Raw genomic sequence first — 20,997 nt, forward strand, 5'->3', positions numbered from 1 at the left:
GGCTGGAATCACCTCTTTGTTTCTTTTCTTTTTTTTTTACGGGTGATTTTTTTTGCAAGAAAGAACAGCGCATTGAATACATTAACATAAAAAAGAAAGGACCCCCCCCCCCCCCATTTTGTAAAGAAAATGTACAATGCAACACAAAGAAACGACCAAACAAGATCAATAGCATGGTCACAAGAAAAATAAAGAACATTTCAATAAAAGTTTGTCACATTTTATAAAAGGAGAAAAATCATTTATGTTCTCCCAAAGAGATTTAACTTGATTGCAATGGTAGGATAAATTAAGTAAAGTTTCTTCCTCAGCTTTACAAAATACACACAATTTAGAGAGCAGTCTCTGAGTTTGTAAGACATTATGTTGTAGAATCTTAAAGTGTAGCCTACCTCTCTTATTTTATTGGACATACAATATTTTTCAGGGAGTGCTCTCTTCTAGAATACTGTCAAAAAGTATTTTTCATTAAAGCAAAGGTGTGTTTTAAATAAGTGCACATAACTTGGAGACAAAGCTTTGAATTGAAAGTCCTATCAGGCAGAAGACAATTATACAAAGTCATAAATTCTTCATAATCCAGTATAAGGCATTATTTTAAAATGAATCCAAAACAAAAACAATACCTCAATCATACCAGCTGACCAAAAAAAAAAAAAGAAAAAAAAAAAGGAATTGTTTCGGATTAAAATGTTCAAGTTATTCAGCACAATTTCTTTGTGAGGAGAAAAGTTTTGCACATAACACAATTTCCAAGCAAGTAAAGCTTGTTGGTGAAAGTTAGAGAGAGAAACTGATAATTTAGAAATCATTTTAAAAGAAACTTTAAACCACTAAATACAACATTGGGGATATAGAACCAAATTGAGTCATTATAGACATTTTTTCAACTAATTCTAAAAGAACTGACTAATTCCTTAAAATTTTACATTTCCAATCCACCCTCAAAATGCCTATTAGACAAAACAAATTTCCTAACTTTATGAGATCTGTTCTTCCAAAGAAAATTCCATAACATTTTGGGGGGAATCTCCTCAACTTCCACCAATGGTGCAGGTATGACATCACTTGGTAGGCCCACTGACAGACAGTTCACACTGGTTCCCTCGACAAAAACCTAAAAGGGTTTGGATTATTGCAAAAAAACAAGCTCCATGACCAACACAAGTTTATGATACTTACAAGTTTTGTCCCTCAAGAAAATGATCACAGATGAACACAGCTTTTATGAATTTTGAAGCCTAAATGCAGTCGGCAGAAGTAAAAAAACAAAAAGCTAAAGGTAGGCTATAAACAAACTACACCACAGTCCCACAAGCTTCGGACAACTTTTTCAGATTTTATACAAAAAATGTTTGTGTTAGAATAGTTTATAAGAGCACAATTCTAAGCATAATGAGGCTGTAAAAGAAGACTGAGTTTACCTGTTCGACGTGATGATGTTTAATCTCCCCAACTGTTTCTGTAGTCTCATTTAGCCACTTGTTAGCCTTTTTCACAACATGTAACAGCTTCAATTGGGTATTACTTATGTATTTTATGTTGAATAAAACGTGAAAATGTCTTGAGCTTGTGTTCACCACAGACCTTATTTCAGCCATTTAAACAAAAACCTATTTCAAAACCCATTGACTTCGGGACGAGGGAACCGGATGTGCTAAAATGCTAATTCGTTAGTGTTTTGGCCTACAAATTTATGTCATCCCTGCACCAATCTATGTGCAGCATCCACCTGGATGGGCAGCCATATTGCACCAGAACACACACTAGCTTATTGGTGGAGAGGAGACAGATTGATGAAGTCAATCAGTATGATTAGGAGGCCATGATGATGGACAAATTTGGCCAGGATGTTGGGGTTACACCCCTACTCTTTTTCAGGGATTTTTATGACCACAGAGAGTCAGGACCTCGGTTTAACGTCTCATCCGAGGGACTTAATGTCCCCATTACAATAGTAGGGTGTTAGGACCCACACACCTCCTCCCAGGTCTCCCATCCAGGTACTAACCAGGCTCAACCCTGCTTAACTTCAGTGGGCAACATGGTGAGAGCTGCCTGCCAGTAAAATAACCGTACAAATGAAATGCTGTAGCTTTTTGTTTTTATGGACCCATTAAAAATTAGGCAAATTATCTATAAATTCCACAGTTTGGAAGAGAATTAGCATCTTGAACCATGGATTCCCTCAAACGTGTTATTAGAATATCAGTTTTTATTTATGAATAAAATAAGGTTTTACTAGAAAAAGACAGCTCTGATTAAAATGACAAAAAACTATTAATCTCACCAGAGCCATTTGAACGTGTTGAACTCAAAGAAAAAGGACATTAAGGATAAAGGCTGACTTTAATATCACATTTTTATATGCTTTCATAAACATCCAATAGTGCAGACAAAAAGCAGGGACTCAACTGTGAAACCTTGCAAATTTAAAAAAAAATGTAATTCTGCTTTCTGTCATAACACAGTAGTAATGATGTTTTTTTTTACTTAAATTATTATCTTAGGACTGGTAGTTTCAGGGGTACTGAGTGATAATACAATGCAACATAACTAACAATAATCTTCTCCTTTACACATTTTTTAAAATATGTTCAGGTCTATATATATATATATATATATATATATATATATATATATATATATATATATATATATATATATATATTTATTACAAACGTTTAATTACATTGCACCTTTTTCTGGTCAACACATATTACATTCTTAATTTCAACAATTACAGATACATCTTATGGAGTGGAACTGTCTTCATAGATTAGATGATTTAGTTATACCTTCAAATATAAACACAAACTTCAAGCACATAGTTCACAGTATTTTCATTTACAGTAACAGTTTTTTTATTTTTATTTTTGCATGTGATGCCTATATGTGTACTAACGTGCACTAAAATCGTCCCACCAAAATTAACCATCACCTTCAGTGTTTAACGTTGCACATAAGGCAGTTTCAAGTTGTATTTCATCACAACCTCACCTTTAGCCTGCCCTGACTGCCTACACGAACAAGCTTTGCACTCAACTCTCGTAAGGTATCATGGCAAGTTCAGGTTGAAGTATAACTGATATAAAATATAAGTATAATAAATAAAACTAACATGCATACAGATGAACCACAGTGAAGACATACTGATTTATTTTGCATGAGAAATATAATGGTATCAAATAGACACACATACACACTCACTCCACATAACACGCACACCCAAACAAACCTCGAACTGAAGGGAGATTCTTTCTTGTTACTGTAAATTACGATATATTAACATGAGTGATTGCCTTAGCATTAAACAAACAGCCTTGCCTAAATGAAATAAAACTGGACATTGTGCAGAAAAGCAAATAAATAGACTTAAAGGTGCACTAAATAATTTGAAGTTATTGTTAATGCATTACATTGTGTTTATTAACCACTGCCACTTTACATCGGAGCTGTTTAATTTGTTATTTGTTTTGTTCTGTTCATTTTCGTAGTCTGATGACAAAAAAGTTGTATCGTTATATTGTATTTGGTTTATATTATATGTCCTTTTTGTTTATTTTTGCAAAGCACCTTGAGTACTATAAAATTATGTATAAATCTTTGCTATATAAATAAATATAGATAAACTTATTAAATTGCTCGAATTTATTATCAAATGAGGGTGCAACCCACCTTAAGTAGAAAAAAAACTGTATTTTCTAGGCCAATGATATGACTGGATCTCATGTGACATCATATCTGTTAAAAGCACTATTCATTTTTTTTGGTATAAAAAAGTAATTAATTAGTACACCTTTAAAAGAGAAGCTACAACCAGACTTTCTTGCTCTGTACATACCATTAATAGTCCAATGACGCAAACATGAGGAGAAAGCACAAGCCCGTACAAAAGTCTGATAAGTGTTTAACAGTTAATTTGTCAAAAACCTGAAAAGGCCTATATGAAGCACTCAGCCATTTTTCTCTCTGCATTATGCCAGTCTTTTTGCGTATGAAAGTGACAAAGGTAACTGCAGTTTGGTATCGCATGAGCCAATGTTTGATGTGCATCAAAAAGTCAGAAGGATGGTTGTATAAACCTCCAAAAGTCCAAAAGAGTGCAAGATGGATGTAGCTGGAGAACGATCAGCAGTACACCGACCAGTAAATAAGGTTGAAAACTATATAGGCTCCCGGGAAGATCATGCGGGAGTACTTATCAATGGCATGCGTGTTCTGCATTATGCGGAAGGCGCGGATGCCCTTTTTCTTAGTGCCGTTGGACTCGCTGCTCATTGACAGGTGGACCACCATATGTTCCTGTTTCTCCGACACCACTTCTTCTGGAACCATGTGAGCCTCTGTGTAGCCGGCCAAGCTGTTGGTGTCCGCCTCACTGTAGGTCCCATCCAACATCATGGTCCTGGTGTGGGACATACCGCAGGTGCATGGCAATGACTGGAACATGTTAAATTGGCCCAGAGAGAACAGAGGACAAAGAGAGAGAAGAGATCATTAACAAGGGCAAATTATCAGTTGGCACTAATAAACCAAGGCCACTGAAAAAGTTGGATGGCCACAATAAAGAAGGGCCTTTAAAAAAAGCCAATAGCCTTTTAACATGAGTAGTTTGTAGTATATAGTATGCAGAGCTGGGTAGTAATTTATTACATGTAATCTGGATTACATAATCAGATTCCAAAAATGAAGTAGGCTACTTGTAATTAGATTATATTACACTTTAAAATAAATATTCGTATTAGACTAGTTACTTTTTTATTGATTACATGTTATTCTCACAATGGCAGTCAAATATTCATAATTCATTGATTCTCCCTACTACTTTTTTATCTTTTACATTTTCTTTTCAAAAAAAGCCTATGTATAAGTTTGTATACGTTCAGAAGGTCTTTCAGGTTTGTGGTATTGCACACACAGACCAGCCATTACTCATGTGACTATCACTGAAAACTGAGACCCACTCACAGCATCTAATTAACTTCTGATTAACACATGAATTATTATTTGAATTATCACTCAGTTTCAGTGAGTTATTTAATCATGTATTAAAGGTGCACTGTGTAAATTTAAGCGGCATCTTTCGGTGAGGCTGCGAATTGCAACCGCCCACCGCTCACCCCTTCCTTTCAAAGCACGTAGAGAAGGTACGGTGGCCGAAACAGGACAAAAAATGTTGTTGTCTGAGACAGCAGAGAGTAGCTAGCGCTATAGAGCAGTTTTTCTGTTTAAGGATACTGTAGAAACATAGTGGCGCAAAATGACGATTTCACTGTAAGGGGGCCGGTGTATGTAGATTGAAATGGCTCATTCTAAGGTAATAAAAACATAACGCTTCACTATGTAAGGTCTTTATACACCACTGAAAATGTGTAATATGTTGCATTTCCAGTGTTGGGCACGTTACTTTAAAAAAGTAATTAGTTATAGTTACTAGTTACTTCTTACAAATAGTAACTGAGTTAGTAACTGAGTTACATCATTATAAAAGTAACTAATTACCAGGGAAAGTAATTACTGCGTTACTTTTTTTTTTTTTTTTCCAAATGTTCAAATATGTCAAATAACTTGGATGCCCCCAATATTAGATATGTTAAATGAATGAATTGGACACTAAATAGAATAAATTATTATTATAAAACATTGTACATTAATGTACACTATTGTAATGTTGCTGTGGGACAATGTAAGAGACACCTATCAAATTCAAATGCATTATTGTAAATATTATCAGTAGGCCTACTATAGTGTAAATATTGAGTAAATATTATCCGTACTATACTTTTCTTTGGTAGTGGAGCTCACGTTATCACCTGGGTTTTTAGCCACTAATTTTGTGGCATATGATGATGTGAGGCGCTTCAGAATCACTTGCCACCGGCGTGGAGAGACTCTTTCTTCCTGGGCATAAGTTTCATGTTACATACATATTCTTACCTTTCACCTCAACGAGGGAAAAGTAGCGCTTATACTTCCAGTTTGCGAAAGCTACCTTTGAAGTCGTTGGACCATCGCTGAATGTGCATATGCGTGTGCGTCATTGGTGTGTGTGTGTGTGTGTGTGTGTGTGTGTGTGTGTGTGTGTATGAACCATAGACCGTGAAAAAAATAGGTGTGAACTCAACCTATCAACTTCAACCTTGTCTCCCACCCACCAATCATCATCAGTTATGTGCACCACCGCACCCACCCCCAACACGCATGGCTGGTGTGCGCGCGCGCACACACACACACACACACACACACACGTTGCAGGTCCGACTGACAGAGAGCCTGTTCGGATGAAAAGCGCTTCAGTGAGGTCAATTATAGTAACGCGACTAACGCCGCGTTTTTCCCCTCAGTAACGCTAACGGCGTTGTAACGGGAGGAACAGTAATTCGTTTGATTACTCGTTACTGAAAAAAATAATTCCGTTAGTAACGCCGTTTATCTGTAACGCCGTTATTCCCAACACTGTGCATTTCTGTTAAAGGGATAGTTCACCCAAAAATGAAAATTAGCCCATGATTTACTCACCCTCAAATCATCCGAGGTGTATATGACATTCTTCTTTCAAACGAATAAAATCTGAGTTTTATTAAAAATGTTCTGGCTAATCCAAGCATTATAATAGCAGTGATAGTTGCTCTGTTTTTGAAGTCCATAAAAAATGCATCTGTCCATCAAATCAGGCCTTCTGAAGCAAATCGATGCGTTTGTGTAAGAAAAATATCCATATTTAAAAATGTATTTCATTTTTTTCTATGGCTCTGCATCAGCCGTCCCCGCGCCATCACTTCCGGCGAATAAGGTCAAAATACATGCAAAATACCGGCGCGATCATAGATATATACATAGATTCCTCATTAGTGCCTACGCGGATCGGTCGAATGAGGCATCTACGTATATATATCTTTGATCGCGCTAGTATTTTGACCTTATTCGCCGGAAGTTATGGCACTGGGAAAACTAGATGACATTTGTCTGATAAGAGGTAAAAAAATAACATAAATACTGTTCAGTTTCTCGCAGAAACCGATCGTTTCGTGTCTTAAGACATCAATGTGTTGCTACGAGCCGCATGGTTTAATAAGGATTCATATGTCTATGTGTTTTTACTCTCAGTGCTCTCATACTCTAAAATATCCCCATTGACATGCATTATACGACTATCACACTGCAACGGTTGGAGTTAAAAATCTTCATTTGTGTTCTACTGAAGAAACAAAGACACCTACATCTTGGATGCCCTGGGGGTAAGCAGATAAACATAAAAATGTTGTTTTTGGGTGAACTATCCCTTTAACAGATCCTCATAAATACTACACACTGCACCTTTAATGTCTTTGGGAGGCTTTTGTCTTTCAAACACATTAAAATGTACAAATTTACGTAATTTCATATTTACATGCAATGCAGAGATTTTTGCTAAATAGTAGGCATTGTGTAGTAAGTAGTATGCTAGTATTCAAATATCAATTCTACACAGCTTGTGTGGCTATGGAATAGACAGAGCAGTGCCATGACAGGCATAAAAGTGCGAGGCAGTGAGGGAGAGACTTGCCGTGTTCTCAATGGCATCAGCAATAAAACACTGTTTTTTTTTTTGTCTACTGACATTTCTTGATAAGATATTTCTAGTGTTTCGTCAGCAAAAAAATTAAGAGTAGCATGTCATTCCCTCACAAAGATGGGGCTGCTGTGAATAAGGTCTATTGCATACTACCATACAACTATTATTATTTTTGCAGTATATAGTATTTATAATGTGGAAAGATTATGAATTTTCTGTACCCAAACTACTGGCAGAGCAAAACAAGTGTATAAAAAGAGTATGCCATGTTCTTTGCTGTATCCCACAATGCACTGCACTCGACTTTCATTTCCAGTTTGATGATTGAACTGGTATTCATTTCAGCCATGATTTTCAATAGCTCTTAAAAATCTATTTCTAGACTGATTATTTCATGGGATTGCTAAAAGACATTTTATAAACATACTTTAATAATGCAAATAACCATATTTTCTTTCTGAGATGATAAAGCAATTTTTAGGTGTATGTTAACAGATAGATTACACTCAAAACTAACAAACAAGGACTAAGAGCCACAATACTACATTTCATGTATTTCATGGGTTCTTTAAAAAATCATGCACCCATAATTGAAAATACATTTTCATAAATTCACAGTTTTTTTTTACCTGCTCTCGAACTGCTCGATCTCTGAGCTTCCGCTCTCTCCTCTCCTGGACCGTTGTCAGATAGTTGACTGCCGCGTACTCCAAGACGGACAGGAACACAAACACAAAGCTAACCCACAGGTAAATGTCCACAGCTTTGATGTAGGAGACCCTGGGCATGGAGGCGTTCACCCCAGTGATGATGGTGGACATGGTGAGCACCGTGGTGATACCTGGATAAAATCAGCACATCCTGTTAAGATCTGCAGGTGCGTGACATGACATGGGAAGCAGCAGTGATGCCTGAGTCCAAAATGCTGATTTGTGATAAGCTTACCTAATGAAACTCTGGCTGGAACGGCCCTGCGATCAATCCAGAACGACACCCAGGACAACATAACCATAAGCGTGGCAGGGAAATAAGTCTGCAGCAGGAAGAAGAAGATGTGACGGCGAAGCGTAAAGTTTATGTATAGGCGGTTGTACCAGCCTAAAGAGAGAAAGAGAGAAAAATACAGATGGATGATCGAGTCAAGCATTAACCTAGCAACACTTCAGCCACACTTAAAAACTAAATTTATTGGATTAAATAAAAGAATATATCAAAAACAAGTGACATTTACACTACTGTTTAAAAGTTTGGACAAATGTACACACTTTTCAAGCTACATTTTTCACAAAAACATGTTTGTTAGGTTGTAAATGATACAAATATTTATACATTGTCTAAAATTAGGACACATTGTGGTTGTTGAACACAATCTGATGAACCAGTGGCACAGGTTAAATGTCACTGTAAACCCAGCATAGAGAACTGAAGTTAGTTCGGAGGAAAGCTCTGGCATAATTTGCTTGCAGATGCCACTCGCTTTGATATTGAATGTAATGACATTCATACACTTAAGTGTGACTTAAGTGTCCAAAACCATCTTGGGGTCACAGTGTTTGAAATAAATCAACTTGACAAATAATCCCTACATACCTGTGCTGCTGTAGAAAGCCAGCCGAGAGGTAGTGTGAAACTTCTGTATGAGGAACTGAGAGAGAGAGATTTTTTCATCTATACTCAAAGACTCATCTCCACTTTTCCAGTACAGCATCAGATCCTCATCCGTGTAGGCGTCTAGGAAAAAAAGGATCCAATTCAGGAAAAACTAACTTGGCAGAGTGGATTGAGCATGTGCCACACTAAAAATAACACAAATTAGTGATTCACTCACAACTCTCCAACTCCAAAGTGCAGGTCTGTGAATCCAGCGGGAAACGGCTGAAGTCCATGTTGCAGGCTGCTGTAACGGTCACCCTGGGCATAAGAACCATAACATGGATGAAAATACAGAAACCCAACGTCTTAGATCTTTATATTTCATCATATTTCTCACAGACTTCAGTTGTTGAACCTAAAATCCATGGAATTTTCATTTGCAGTTTTAAGGGAAGTGGCATCTGTATTGATAATTCACCCAAAAATGAAAATTCTGTCATCATTTATTCGCCCTCATGCCCAGAAAACGACTCTTTGTGGAATGTGCCTATCTATGAAGATAGGGGAAAGACAGCCTCTGCAGAAGAAAATCAATGCCTACTTCATCATCGCAACTTTGACCCCACGCACTGGCGTGTTAGTGAGATGATGAGAGAAGAGCAATACAGTCTCACTGGACTCAAAATAAAATTCCCTTCCAAAGGATCTTAATGCTTAGCCTGGCCCCGCCCTCCTACTTCCGCTCAATTTAAATTTTCCTTCAGTACTCCGTCTGGGACTGCAGTATAGTCTTAGGTTTTCTCAGGAAAAAATTTTACCGGTCCAATCAGCGAACAAAGGGAGTGGCTGAGAACGATGACGTTGATGTCGTGCGCTAGTTTGAGTTGTAGTTCAGTAATGGCGGCGGAGAAAAGATGCGAGCGAAGCCATTCATTCCGTTGTGGCACCACGGCCGAATATCCAGAAGTTAAAGCCGGAGCAAGAACAATCTTTGCTGAGTTTTGTTGGTAAAAGTTTGATTTTCCAGCTCGCTCCATTAGTGGTGAAGGAGTTGGCTGAAGCCCCAGTAATTGTTTCTTGTCCGGTCGGAAGGTATTGTCATCATTTACAGGGGCTAGTCAGTGATTTTATTGCCGTCCGTCTCCCACCACCCACGTAAAAATCCTGGCAGAGTTACCTACTGTTTTAGACAAACACCAAGGTCATGTGGTCATTTAATTGCTGTCCGAATCCACATCTTTGAGTTTTCAAGAATATATCAAAATTCAAAATTCACTGTTTATATCCTTATTGACCACTGCAGAGCACCGTGCGGTTGCGCTTTGCTGTAATTTGGATGCATTTCTAGACTTGTATTTCTTTAAATGCTGGTAAGTATTTTCAAGAGCAATATATTTCATCACCGCTCAAAATATAAAAGGAAGAAAAGCACGTAAACATTTAAATTGGGCTGTTATTTACGGCAGCATTTATTCTTATCATACTAAGCATATGATATTTTATTTACAGCATACAATCATGTTATGGACCACGTGAGCGGCGCTTTCCTGGTCACAAAACTCTCCCCTACATCGTGAATAAATCACAATCTGAATGCATGAGGTTTTATCACTGAGGTGGCTGCACATTTATTTTTACGGACTTCCATGTGAGAAACAGAGGCGAACGGCGCATGACATATACGTCACGACCAAACGTTAGCGATTGGTTATGGCAGATCCAGAGTGGCTCATGGCAGATCCAATAGTTTTAAACGTCAACAGAGTACCCGCCTTCAAGGAAGTAAACGCTTGTCAATGGAGAGTGGCCAGACTCTCTGTACAAATGAAATGTACGAGAGTCTGGTAGGACCAGGCTACTTAATGCTAGGAATGTGGTTATTTATTTTCAACAATGTGAATGTCTCAGTTGAACATTATTTATTTGTATTTGGAACATGTCAATGTGGATTCTTTGGTAGAGAATCAGTCGCAATTTCGGCACAGGCTTTGCAAACAGACTTTTACAATATGGACTCGACAGTAATGCCACAACATGTAAGAAATTGTTAATTCTAACGCCTGATCTGTGACCAGTGATTTCTGATATGTAATGATTCATGTACAGTCAGATGTTTTTGTCTGTGACAGTAAATCAAACCAGTGACTAAACGCTCAACTCCACATTGTTTCTCTTAGTAGGATGAAAATAATCTGTAATTTAAACTGATAAAATTATATATAGAAAGCGATCAAAGAACGATTCCTTCTACAATCGCTGGAGCTGTCAATCAAATTTAAGCAAATTTATCAGTGACTGAGTTCTTGACTTGCGCCAAAACTCCCATAATAATCAACTAATCTCTTATTTACATTGTGTTTGCACTGTTAGTTATGATGAAAACATTTGTGAGAGTGCAGCAGAAATCGAGTTGCAATGACGAAATCACTGCATTCATGCGCTCAACATGTCTGTGATTGGATACAACTCTCATCACTGCAACCTTTCATGCCACAATCTAAATATAATGCTATAAATCAACACTTTTCATGATTAGTTAATTAACCTTGAGAGCTATAATAGTAAAAACATGCTAAAAGTTTTCTAGAGAGTCCCACATGTAATACTAGATATTTCATATGCAAAGATGTTAGCCAATCACAGCAGTGGCCGTTTACACTGAAGTCTCACAGCAGACACACCCCTTACATGTTGACCTAACATGTTTTACATTGTACTTGTATTTTAAAAATACCTGCATATAATTACATCTGTTATTAATTATAATATTATTATATAATTAGTGGTGCTTGCGAAGCAAGGCATCACTATTACTATCTTGCCCCAGAACGGTTTTAGTGATGCCTTGCGAAGCAAGGCATCACCATCACTCTCAAACATACTTATTAGTGTGCCTTGCGAAGCAAGGCATCAATATTGTTATTCTCCATACTTATTAATATTCGTGGAGCTTGTTTAGCAAGGCGTATATATACTATGTAACCCAGGAACGGTTCTTATTAGTGGTGCTTGCGAAGCAAGGCATCACTATTACTATCTTGCCCCAGAACGCTTTTTAGTGATGCCTTGCGCAGCAAGGCATCACCATCACTCTCAAACATACTTATTAGTGGGCCTTGCGAAGCAAGGCATCAATATTGTTATTCTCCATACTTATTAATATTCGTGGAGCTTGCGTAGCAAGGCGTATATATACTATGTAACCCAGGAATGGCTTATTATTATTATTCTTAATCATCTTCCACACAGAATTTCGGCACGCTACTCCTCACACATTTTTTGTCACACACCCACGAATGAGGCGTCAAATCGACCGGCCTATACGGGAATGGTGTGCTATATCTTTTCTAAGGGATCGGGGGTGCGATGTTCGCCCCAGGGGCGAAAAAGTAACCGAAAAGTCAATGGGATTTAACATTGCGGAAACTTTGACGCCTCATAGCTCCGAGCGAGGATTTCGGAGAAACTCGTGGGTCACCACATTTGAAGAGGCTGGCAGGCCCTGTAAGATGACACATCTCAATGGGGTATAAGTTGTACCCCTGGGGCGCTACAGCTCCCCAAATTTCCTCAAATTTCCCCATTGACTTATAATGGGGAGGGACGTCCCATTAAACGCATGTGTTTCTCTTACAATGGGAAATTGCATAGGGATTTTGTATTGACCATAGCTCTGGCTCACAGTGTCTCAGAGACAAGGGGGTGGGCTCAATTTACTCAGACAGCCAATCACTATCTCAGGATGATTGTCAACCTATGAAGCCACGCCCTAGCAACCATTTAGAGCTCCCTAGCAACTGATCCCATAGACTTCCATTGAAAGAGATCAAAGGGATATCTTTGGATAGAAGTGTCAGAGAAACATGAAGGTGGGTTTGTTTGACTCGGGGCATCAACAGCCAATCACAAATCACCTTCAACTCTTCCTAGCCACGCCCTAGCAACCATTATCAAGCAGCCTAGCAACCGTTAATCACGACCTATATCTCTGCCTCAGAACATCATAGAGGCATGGGGGTTGGTTTATATCATTCATACAGACAAGCAGTATCATCATTGGATGCTGCCAAACCCCCTTAGCAACCAAACAGAGTACCCTAGCAACCATATACCAAGACCTATATCTCTGCCTCAGAACATCATAGATACATGGGGGTTGGTTTATATCATTCATACAGACAAGCAGTATCATCATTGGATGCTGCCAAGCCCCCCTAGCAACCAAACAGAGTACCCTAGCAACCGTATACCAAGACCTATATCTCTGCTTCGGAACATCGTAGAGACATGGGGGTTGGTTTATATCATTCATACAGACAAGCAGTATCATCATTGGATGCTGCCAAGCCTCCCTAGCAACCAAACAGAGTACCCTAGCAACCGTATACCAAGACCTATATCTCTGTCCCAGAACAACCTACAGACATGTTGCTTGGCTTTTTTGCATCCCAGTAGCATCCGAGAGGATTTTTTTGCCACTGCAAGCACCACTCACATTTTCTTCAGGAAATGTACATTCTAGTTATTCTTATTATTTCACACAACATTTCGGCGCGCTACTCCTCCCGCACCGTTTGTCACAGACCCATGAATGAGGTGTCAAAACGTGCGGCTTAATCGGGAATGGTGTGCTATATCTTTTCTAAGGGGTCGGGGGTGCGGTGTTCGCCCCAGGGGCGAAAAAGTAGCGAAAAAAATCCCATAGACTTAACATTGCGAAAATTTTTAACGAGTCATAACTCTGAGCGAGGATTTCGTAGAAGCTCGTGTGTCACCACATTTGAAGAGGCTGACAGGCCCTGTAAGATGACACATCTCAAAGGGGTGTGAGTTGTACCCCTGGGGCGCTAGAGCTCCCCAAATTTCCCCATTGACTTATAATGGGGAGGGACGTCCCATAAAACTCATGTGTTTCTCTTACTATGGGAAATTGCATAGGGATTTTGTATTGACCACAGCTCTGGCTCACAGTGTCTCAGAGACAAGGGGGTGGGCTCAATTTACTCAGACAGCCAATCACCATCTCAGCATGATTGTCAACGTATGAAGCCACGCCCTAGCAACCATTTAGAGCTCCCTAGCAACTGATCCCATAGACTTCCATTGAAAGAGATCAAAGGGATATCTTTGGATAGAAGTGTCAGAGAAACACGAGGGTGGGTTTATTTGACTCGGGGCATCAACAGCCAATCACAAATCACCGTCAACACTTCCTAGCCACGCCCTAGCAACCATTATCAAGCAGCCTAGCAACCGTTTACCAAGACCTATATCTCTGCCTCAGAACATCATAGAGACATGGGGGTTGGTTTATATCATTCATACAGACAAGCAGTATCATCATTGGATGATGCCAAGCCCCTCCATAGCAACCAAACAGAGTACCCTAGCAACCGTTTACCAAGACCTATATCTCTGCCTCAGAACATCATAGAGACATGGGGGTTGGTTTATATCATTCATACAGACAAGCAGTATCATCATTGGATGCTGCCAAGCCCCCCTAGCAACCAAACAGAGTACCCTAGCAACCGTATACAAAGACCTATATCTCTGCTTCAGAACATCATAGAGGCATGGGGGTTGGTTTATATCATTCATACAGACAAGCAGTATCATCATTGGATGCTGCCAAGCCCCCTTAGCAACCAAACAGAGTACCCTAGCAACCATATACCAAGACCTATATCTCTGCCTCAGAACATCATAGAGGCATGGGGGTTGGTTTATATCATTCATACAGACAAGCAGTATCATCATTGGATGCTGCCAAGCCCCTCCATAGCAACCAAACAGACTACCCTAGCAACCGTTTACCAAGACCTATATCTCTGCCTCAGAACATCATAGAGACATGGGGGTTGGTTTATATCATTCATACAGACAAGCAGTATCATCATTGGATGCTGCCAAGCCCCCCTAGCAACCAAACAGAGTACCCTAGCAACCGTGTACCAAGACCTATATCTCTGCTTCGGAACATCGTAGAGACATGGGGGTTGGTTTATATCATTCATACAGACAAGCAGTATCATCATTGGATGCTGCCAAGCCCCCCTAGCAACCAAACAGAGTACCCTAGCAACCGTTTACCAAGACCTATATCTCTGCCTCAGAACATCATAGAGACATGGGGGTTGGTTTATATCATTCATACAGACAAGCAGTATCATCATTGGATGCTGCCAAGCCCCCCTAGCAACCAAACAGAGTACCCTAGCAACCGTATACCAAGACCTATATCTCTGCTTCGGAACATCGTAGAGACATGGGGGTTGGTTTACATCATTCATACAGACAAGCAGAATCATCATTGGATGTTGTCAAGCCCCCCTAGCAACCAAACAGAGTACCCTAGCAACCGTATACCAAGACCTATATCTCTGCTTCAGAACATCATAGAGGCATGGGGGTTGGTTTAGATCATTCATACAGACAAGCAGTATCATCATTGGATGCTGCCAAACCCCTCCATAGCAACCAAACAGAGTACCCTAGCAACCGTTTGCCAAGACCTGTATCTCTGCCTCAGAACATCCTAGAGACATGGGGGTTGGTTTATATCATTCATACAGACAAGCAGTATCATCATTGGATGCTGCCAAGCCCCTCCATAGCAACCAAACAGAGTACCCTAGCAACCATTTACAAGGACCTATATCTCTGCATCAGAACATCGTAGAGGCATGGGGGTTGGGTCTTTTGACTCAGACTGGCAAATAGTCTTTAAATGTCACCCCATAAATTGTATAGCCACTCCATAGCAACCATATAGAGTACCCTAGCAACCGTACAAACACATGAATAGGACATATCTCAGCTCCACAACATCGTACAGACTTGGGGGTGGCCTCTTTTGTTTCGGGTGAGAATCCAGTACACACAACATAGCATCCGAGAGGATTTTTTTGCCACGGCAAGCACCACTCACATTTTCTTCAGGAAATGTACATTCTAGTTATTCTTTATTCTTATTCCGGACAACATTTTGTCCCGCTACTCCTCCCACAGTTTTTGTCACAGACCCATGAATGAGGTGTCAAAACGTGCTGCTTATTCGGGAATGGTGTGCTATATCTTTTCTAAGGGGTCGGGGGTGCGGTGTTCGCCCCAGGGGCGAAAAAGTAGCGAAAAAAATCCCATAGACTTAACATTGCGAAAATTTTTAACGAGTCATAACTCTGAGCGAGGATTTCGGAGAAACTCGTGGTTCACCACATTTGAAGAGGCTGCCAGGCCCTGTAAGATGACACATCGCAATGGGGTATAAGTTGTACCCCTGGGGCGCTAGAGCTCCCCAAATTTCCTCAAATTTCCCCATTGACTTATAATGGGGAGGGACGTCCCATAAAACTCATGCGTTTCTCTTACTATGGGAAATTGCATAAGGATTTTGTATTGACCATAGCTCTGGCTCACAGTGTCTCAGAGACAAGAGGGTGGGCTCAATTTACTCAGCCAACCAATCACTATCTCAGGATGATTGTCAACATATGAAGCCACGCCCTAGCAACCATTTAGAGCTCCCTAGCAACTGATCCCATACACTTCCATTGAAAGAGGTCAAAGGGATATCTTTGGATAGAAGTGGCGTAGAAATACGAGGGTGGGTTTGTTTGACTTGGGGCATCAACAGCCAATCACAAATCACCTTCAACACTTCCTAGCCACACCCTAGCAACCATTATCAAGCAGCCTAGCAACCGTTTAGCAACACCAATATCTCTGCCTCAGAACATCATAGAAGCATGGGGGTTGGTTTATATCATTCATACAGACAAGCAGTATCATCATTGGATGCTGCCAAGCCCCCCTAGCAACCAAACAGAGTACCCTAGCAACCGTATACCAAGACCTATATCTCTGCTTCAGAACATCATAGAGGCCTGGGGGTTGGTTTATATCATTCATACAGACAAGCAGTATCATCATTGGATGCTGCCAAGCCCCCTTAGCAACCAAACAGAGTACCCTAGCAACCATATACCAAGACCTATATCTCTGCATCAGAACATCGTAGAGACATGGGGGTTGGTTTATATCATTCATACTGACAAGCAGTATCATCATTGGATGCTGCCAAGCCACTCCATAGCAACCAAACAGAGTACCCTAGCAACCGTATAACAAGACCTATATCTCTGCCTCAGAACATCATAGAGGCATGGGGGTTGGTTTATATCATTCATACAGACAAGCAGTATCATCATTAGATGCTGCCAAGCCCCTCCATAGCAACCAAACAGAGTAACCTAGCAACCGTTTACCAAGACCTATATCTCTGCCTCAGAACATCATAGAGACATGGGGGTTGGTTTATATCATTCATACAGACAAGCAGTATCATCATTGGATGCTGCCAAGCCCCCCTAGCAACCAAACAGAGTACCCTAGCAACCGTATACCAAGACCTATATCTCTGCTTCGGAACATCGTAGAGACATGGGGGTTGGTTTATATCATTCATACAGACAAGCAGTATCATCATTGGATGCTGCCAAGCCACTCCATAGCAACCAAACAGAGTACCCTAGCAACCGTATAACAAGACCTATATCTCTGCCTCAGAACATCATAGAGGCATGGGGGTTGGTTTATATCATTCATACAGACAAGCAGTATCATCATTAGATGCTGCCAAGCCCCTCCATAGCAACCAAACAGAGTAACCTAGCAACCGTTTACCAAGACCTATATCTCTGCCTCAGAACATCATAGAGACATGGGGGTTGGTTTATATCATTCATACAGACAAGCAGTATCATCATTGGATGCTGCCAAGCCCCCCTAGCAACCAAACAGAGTACCCTAGCAACCGTATACCAAGACCTATATCTCTGCCTCAGAACATCATAGAGACATGGGGGTTGGTTTATATCATTCATACAGACAAGCAGTATCATCATTGGATGCTGCCAAGCCCCCCTAGCAACCAAACAGAGTACCCTAGCAACCGTATACCAAGACCTATATCTCTGCTTCAGAACATCATAGAGGCATGGGGGTTGGTTTATATCATTCATACAGACAAGCAGTATCATCATTGGATGCTGCCAAGCCCCCCTAGCAACCAAACATAGTACCCTAGCAACCATATACCAAGACCTATATCTCTGCTTCAGAACATCATAGAGACATGGGGGTTGGTTTATATCATTCATACAGACAAGCAGTATCATCATTGGATGCTGCCAAGCCCCCTTAGCAACCAAACAGAGTACCCTAGCAACCATATACCAAGACCTATATCTCTGCATCAGAACATCATAGAGACATGGGGGTTGGGTCTTTTGGCTCATGCTAGCAAACTGGACTTTCAACATGCTACACATGCTAGCAGTGAATAGCTACATGCTAATAATGATTAGCTAACAGCTAAATCAGGCTGAGAACATGCTAACAACTCTATAAAAACTCCATAGTAACCATTTGTGACAATTGACAACTGCCTAACAACAACATAGCGACCACCCACAATACCTTAGCAATGCCTAGCAACCACCCAGAAGACCTTAGCAACCGCCTAGCAACGCCCTAGCAACCACCCAGAATACCTTAGCAACCACCTAGCAACCGCCCAGAACACCTTAGCAACCGCGTAGCAACGCCCTAGCAACCACCCAGAATACCTTAGCAACCGCCTAGCAACACCATAGCAACCACCCAGAATACCATAGCAACCACCTAGCAACACCCTAGCAACCACTCCGAGTACCTTAGCAACCGCCTAGCAACGCCCTAGCAACCACCCAGAACACGCTAGCAACCGCCTAGCAACCACCCAAAATACCTTAGCAACCGCCTAGCAACGCCCTAGCAACCACCCAGAATACCTTAGCAACCGCCTAGCAACACCATAGCAACCACCCAGAATACCATAGCAACCACCTAACAACACCCTAGCAACCACTCCGAGTACCTTAGCAACCGCCTAGCAACGCCCTAGCAACCACCCAGAACACCCTAGCAACCGCCTAGCAACCACCCAAAATACCTTAGCAACCGCCTAGCAACGCCCTAGCAACCACCCAGAACACCTTAGCAACCGCCTAGCAACGCCCTAGCAACCACCCAGAATACCTTAGCAACCGCCTAGCAACGCCCTAGCAACCATCCAGAACACCCTAACAACCACCTAGCAACCACCCAGAATACCTTAGCAACCGCCTAGCAACGCCCTAGCAACCACCCAGAATACCTTAGCAACCGCCTAGCAACGCCCTAGCAACCACCCAGAATACCTTAGCAACCGCCTAGCAACCGCCCAGAACACCTTAGCAACCGCCTAGCAACGCCCCAGCAACCACCCAGAATACCTTAGCAACCGCCTAGCAACACCATAGCAACCACCCAGAATACCTTAGAAACCACCTAGCAACACCCTAGCAACCACTCCGAATACCTTAGCAACCGCCTAGCGACGCCCTAGCAACCACCCAAAACACCCTAGCGACCGCCTAGCAACCACCCAGAATACCTTAGCAACCGCCTAGCAATGCCCTTGCAACCACCCAGAATACCTTAGCAACCGCCTAGCAACCGCCCAGAACACCTTAACAACCGCCTAGCAACGCCCTAGCAACCACCCAGAACACCTTAGCAACCGTTTACCAAGACCTATATCTCTGCCTTAGAACATCATAGAGGCATGGGGGTTGGTTTATATCATTCATACAGACAAGCAGTATCATCATTGGATGCTGCCAAGCCCCCCTAGCAACCAAACAGAGTACCCTAGCAACCGTATACCAAGACCTATATCTCTGCTTCGGAACATCGTAGAGACATGGGGGTTGGTTTATATCATTCATACAGACAAGCAGTATCATCATTGGATGCTGCCAAGCCCCCCTAGCAACCAAACAGAGTACCCTAGCAACCGTATACCAAGACCTATATCTCTGCTTCAGAACATCATAGAGGCATGGGGGTTGGTTTATATCATTCATACAGACAAGCAGTATCATCATTGGATGCTGCCAAACCCCTCCATAGCAACCAAACAGAGTACCCTAGCAACCGTTTACCAAGACCTATATCTCTGCCTCAGAACATCCTAGAGACATGGGGGTTGGTTTATATCATTCATACAGACAAGCAGTATCATCATTGGATGCTGCCAAGCCCCTCCATAGCAACCAAACAGAGTACCCTAGCAACCGTTTACAAGGACCTATATCTCTGCATCAGAACATCGTAGAGGCATGGGGGTTGGGTCTTTTGACTCAGACTGGCAAATAGTCTTTAAATGTCACCCCATATATTGTATAGCCACTCCATAGCAACCATATAGAGTACCCTAGCAACCGTACAATCACATGAATAGGACATATCTCAGCTCCACAACATCGTATAGACTTGGGGGTGGCCTCTTTTGTTTCGGGTGAGAATCCAGTACACACAACATAGCATCCGAGAGGATTTTTTTGCCACGGCAAGCACCACTCACATTTTCTTCAGGAAATGTACATTCTAGTTATATCTATAATTATACCTTATATATAATCTCAATAGAAACAAAAGTGTTTTGCAATCTAACATGAATACAATAAGTACACTGTAGCAAAATTTTTTTTTGATGTATGTACATAGTACTTGAAGACACCCAATATATAGTGTGATCTGACTTTCTTGCATTTGTGAAACGCAAAATGAGTTTTCTAGCAGAATGTCCAACTCCAAGCTGCACTTTTCTATACAATGAGTGTAAAGGAGCATCTCCTTTTGTGTTCCACAGAAATTGAAAGTCATATGGGCTTGAAATGCCAGTAGCTTTAATGAGAAAGCTTCTGCTAAGAATAAAAATGTAAAATGTGCTTAGTAATGCTAGTCAAGAATAGCATACT

The 20,997-nt window shown here is 40.9% G+C and overlaps 1 protein-coding gene across 1 annotated transcript in view; it reads right to left on the reverse strand.

The window, feature by feature from the left end:
• Positions 1-2,878: 2,878 nt before the first annotated feature.
• gabrr2a (gamma-aminobutyric acid type A receptor subunit rho2a) overlaps positions 2,879-20,997 on the reverse strand; it is a 35,153-nt gene continuing 17,034 nt past the window's right edge. The window contains exons 5-9 of the mRNA XM_079832639.1: positions 9,387-9,469; positions 9,149-9,289; positions 8,504-8,656; positions 8,188-8,399; positions 2,879-4,443 (exon numbers count right to left, since the gene is read on the reverse strand). Of these exons, the coding sequence (XP_079688765.1) occupies positions 4,132-4,443; positions 8,188-8,399; positions 8,504-8,656; positions 9,149-9,289; positions 9,387-9,469 (901 nt within the window). The 3' untranslated portion in view covers positions 2,879-4,131. The remainder of the gene's footprint in view (positions 4,444-8,187; positions 8,400-8,503; positions 8,657-9,148; positions 9,290-9,386; positions 9,470-20,997) is intronic.

The sequence above is a fragment of the Gobio gobio genome (genome assembly GCF_949357685.1).
Source record: "Gobio gobio genome assembly, chromosome: 13".
Classification (NCBI taxonomy): domain Eukaryota; kingdom Metazoa; phylum Chordata; class Actinopteri; order Cypriniformes; family Gobionidae; genus Gobio; species Gobio gobio.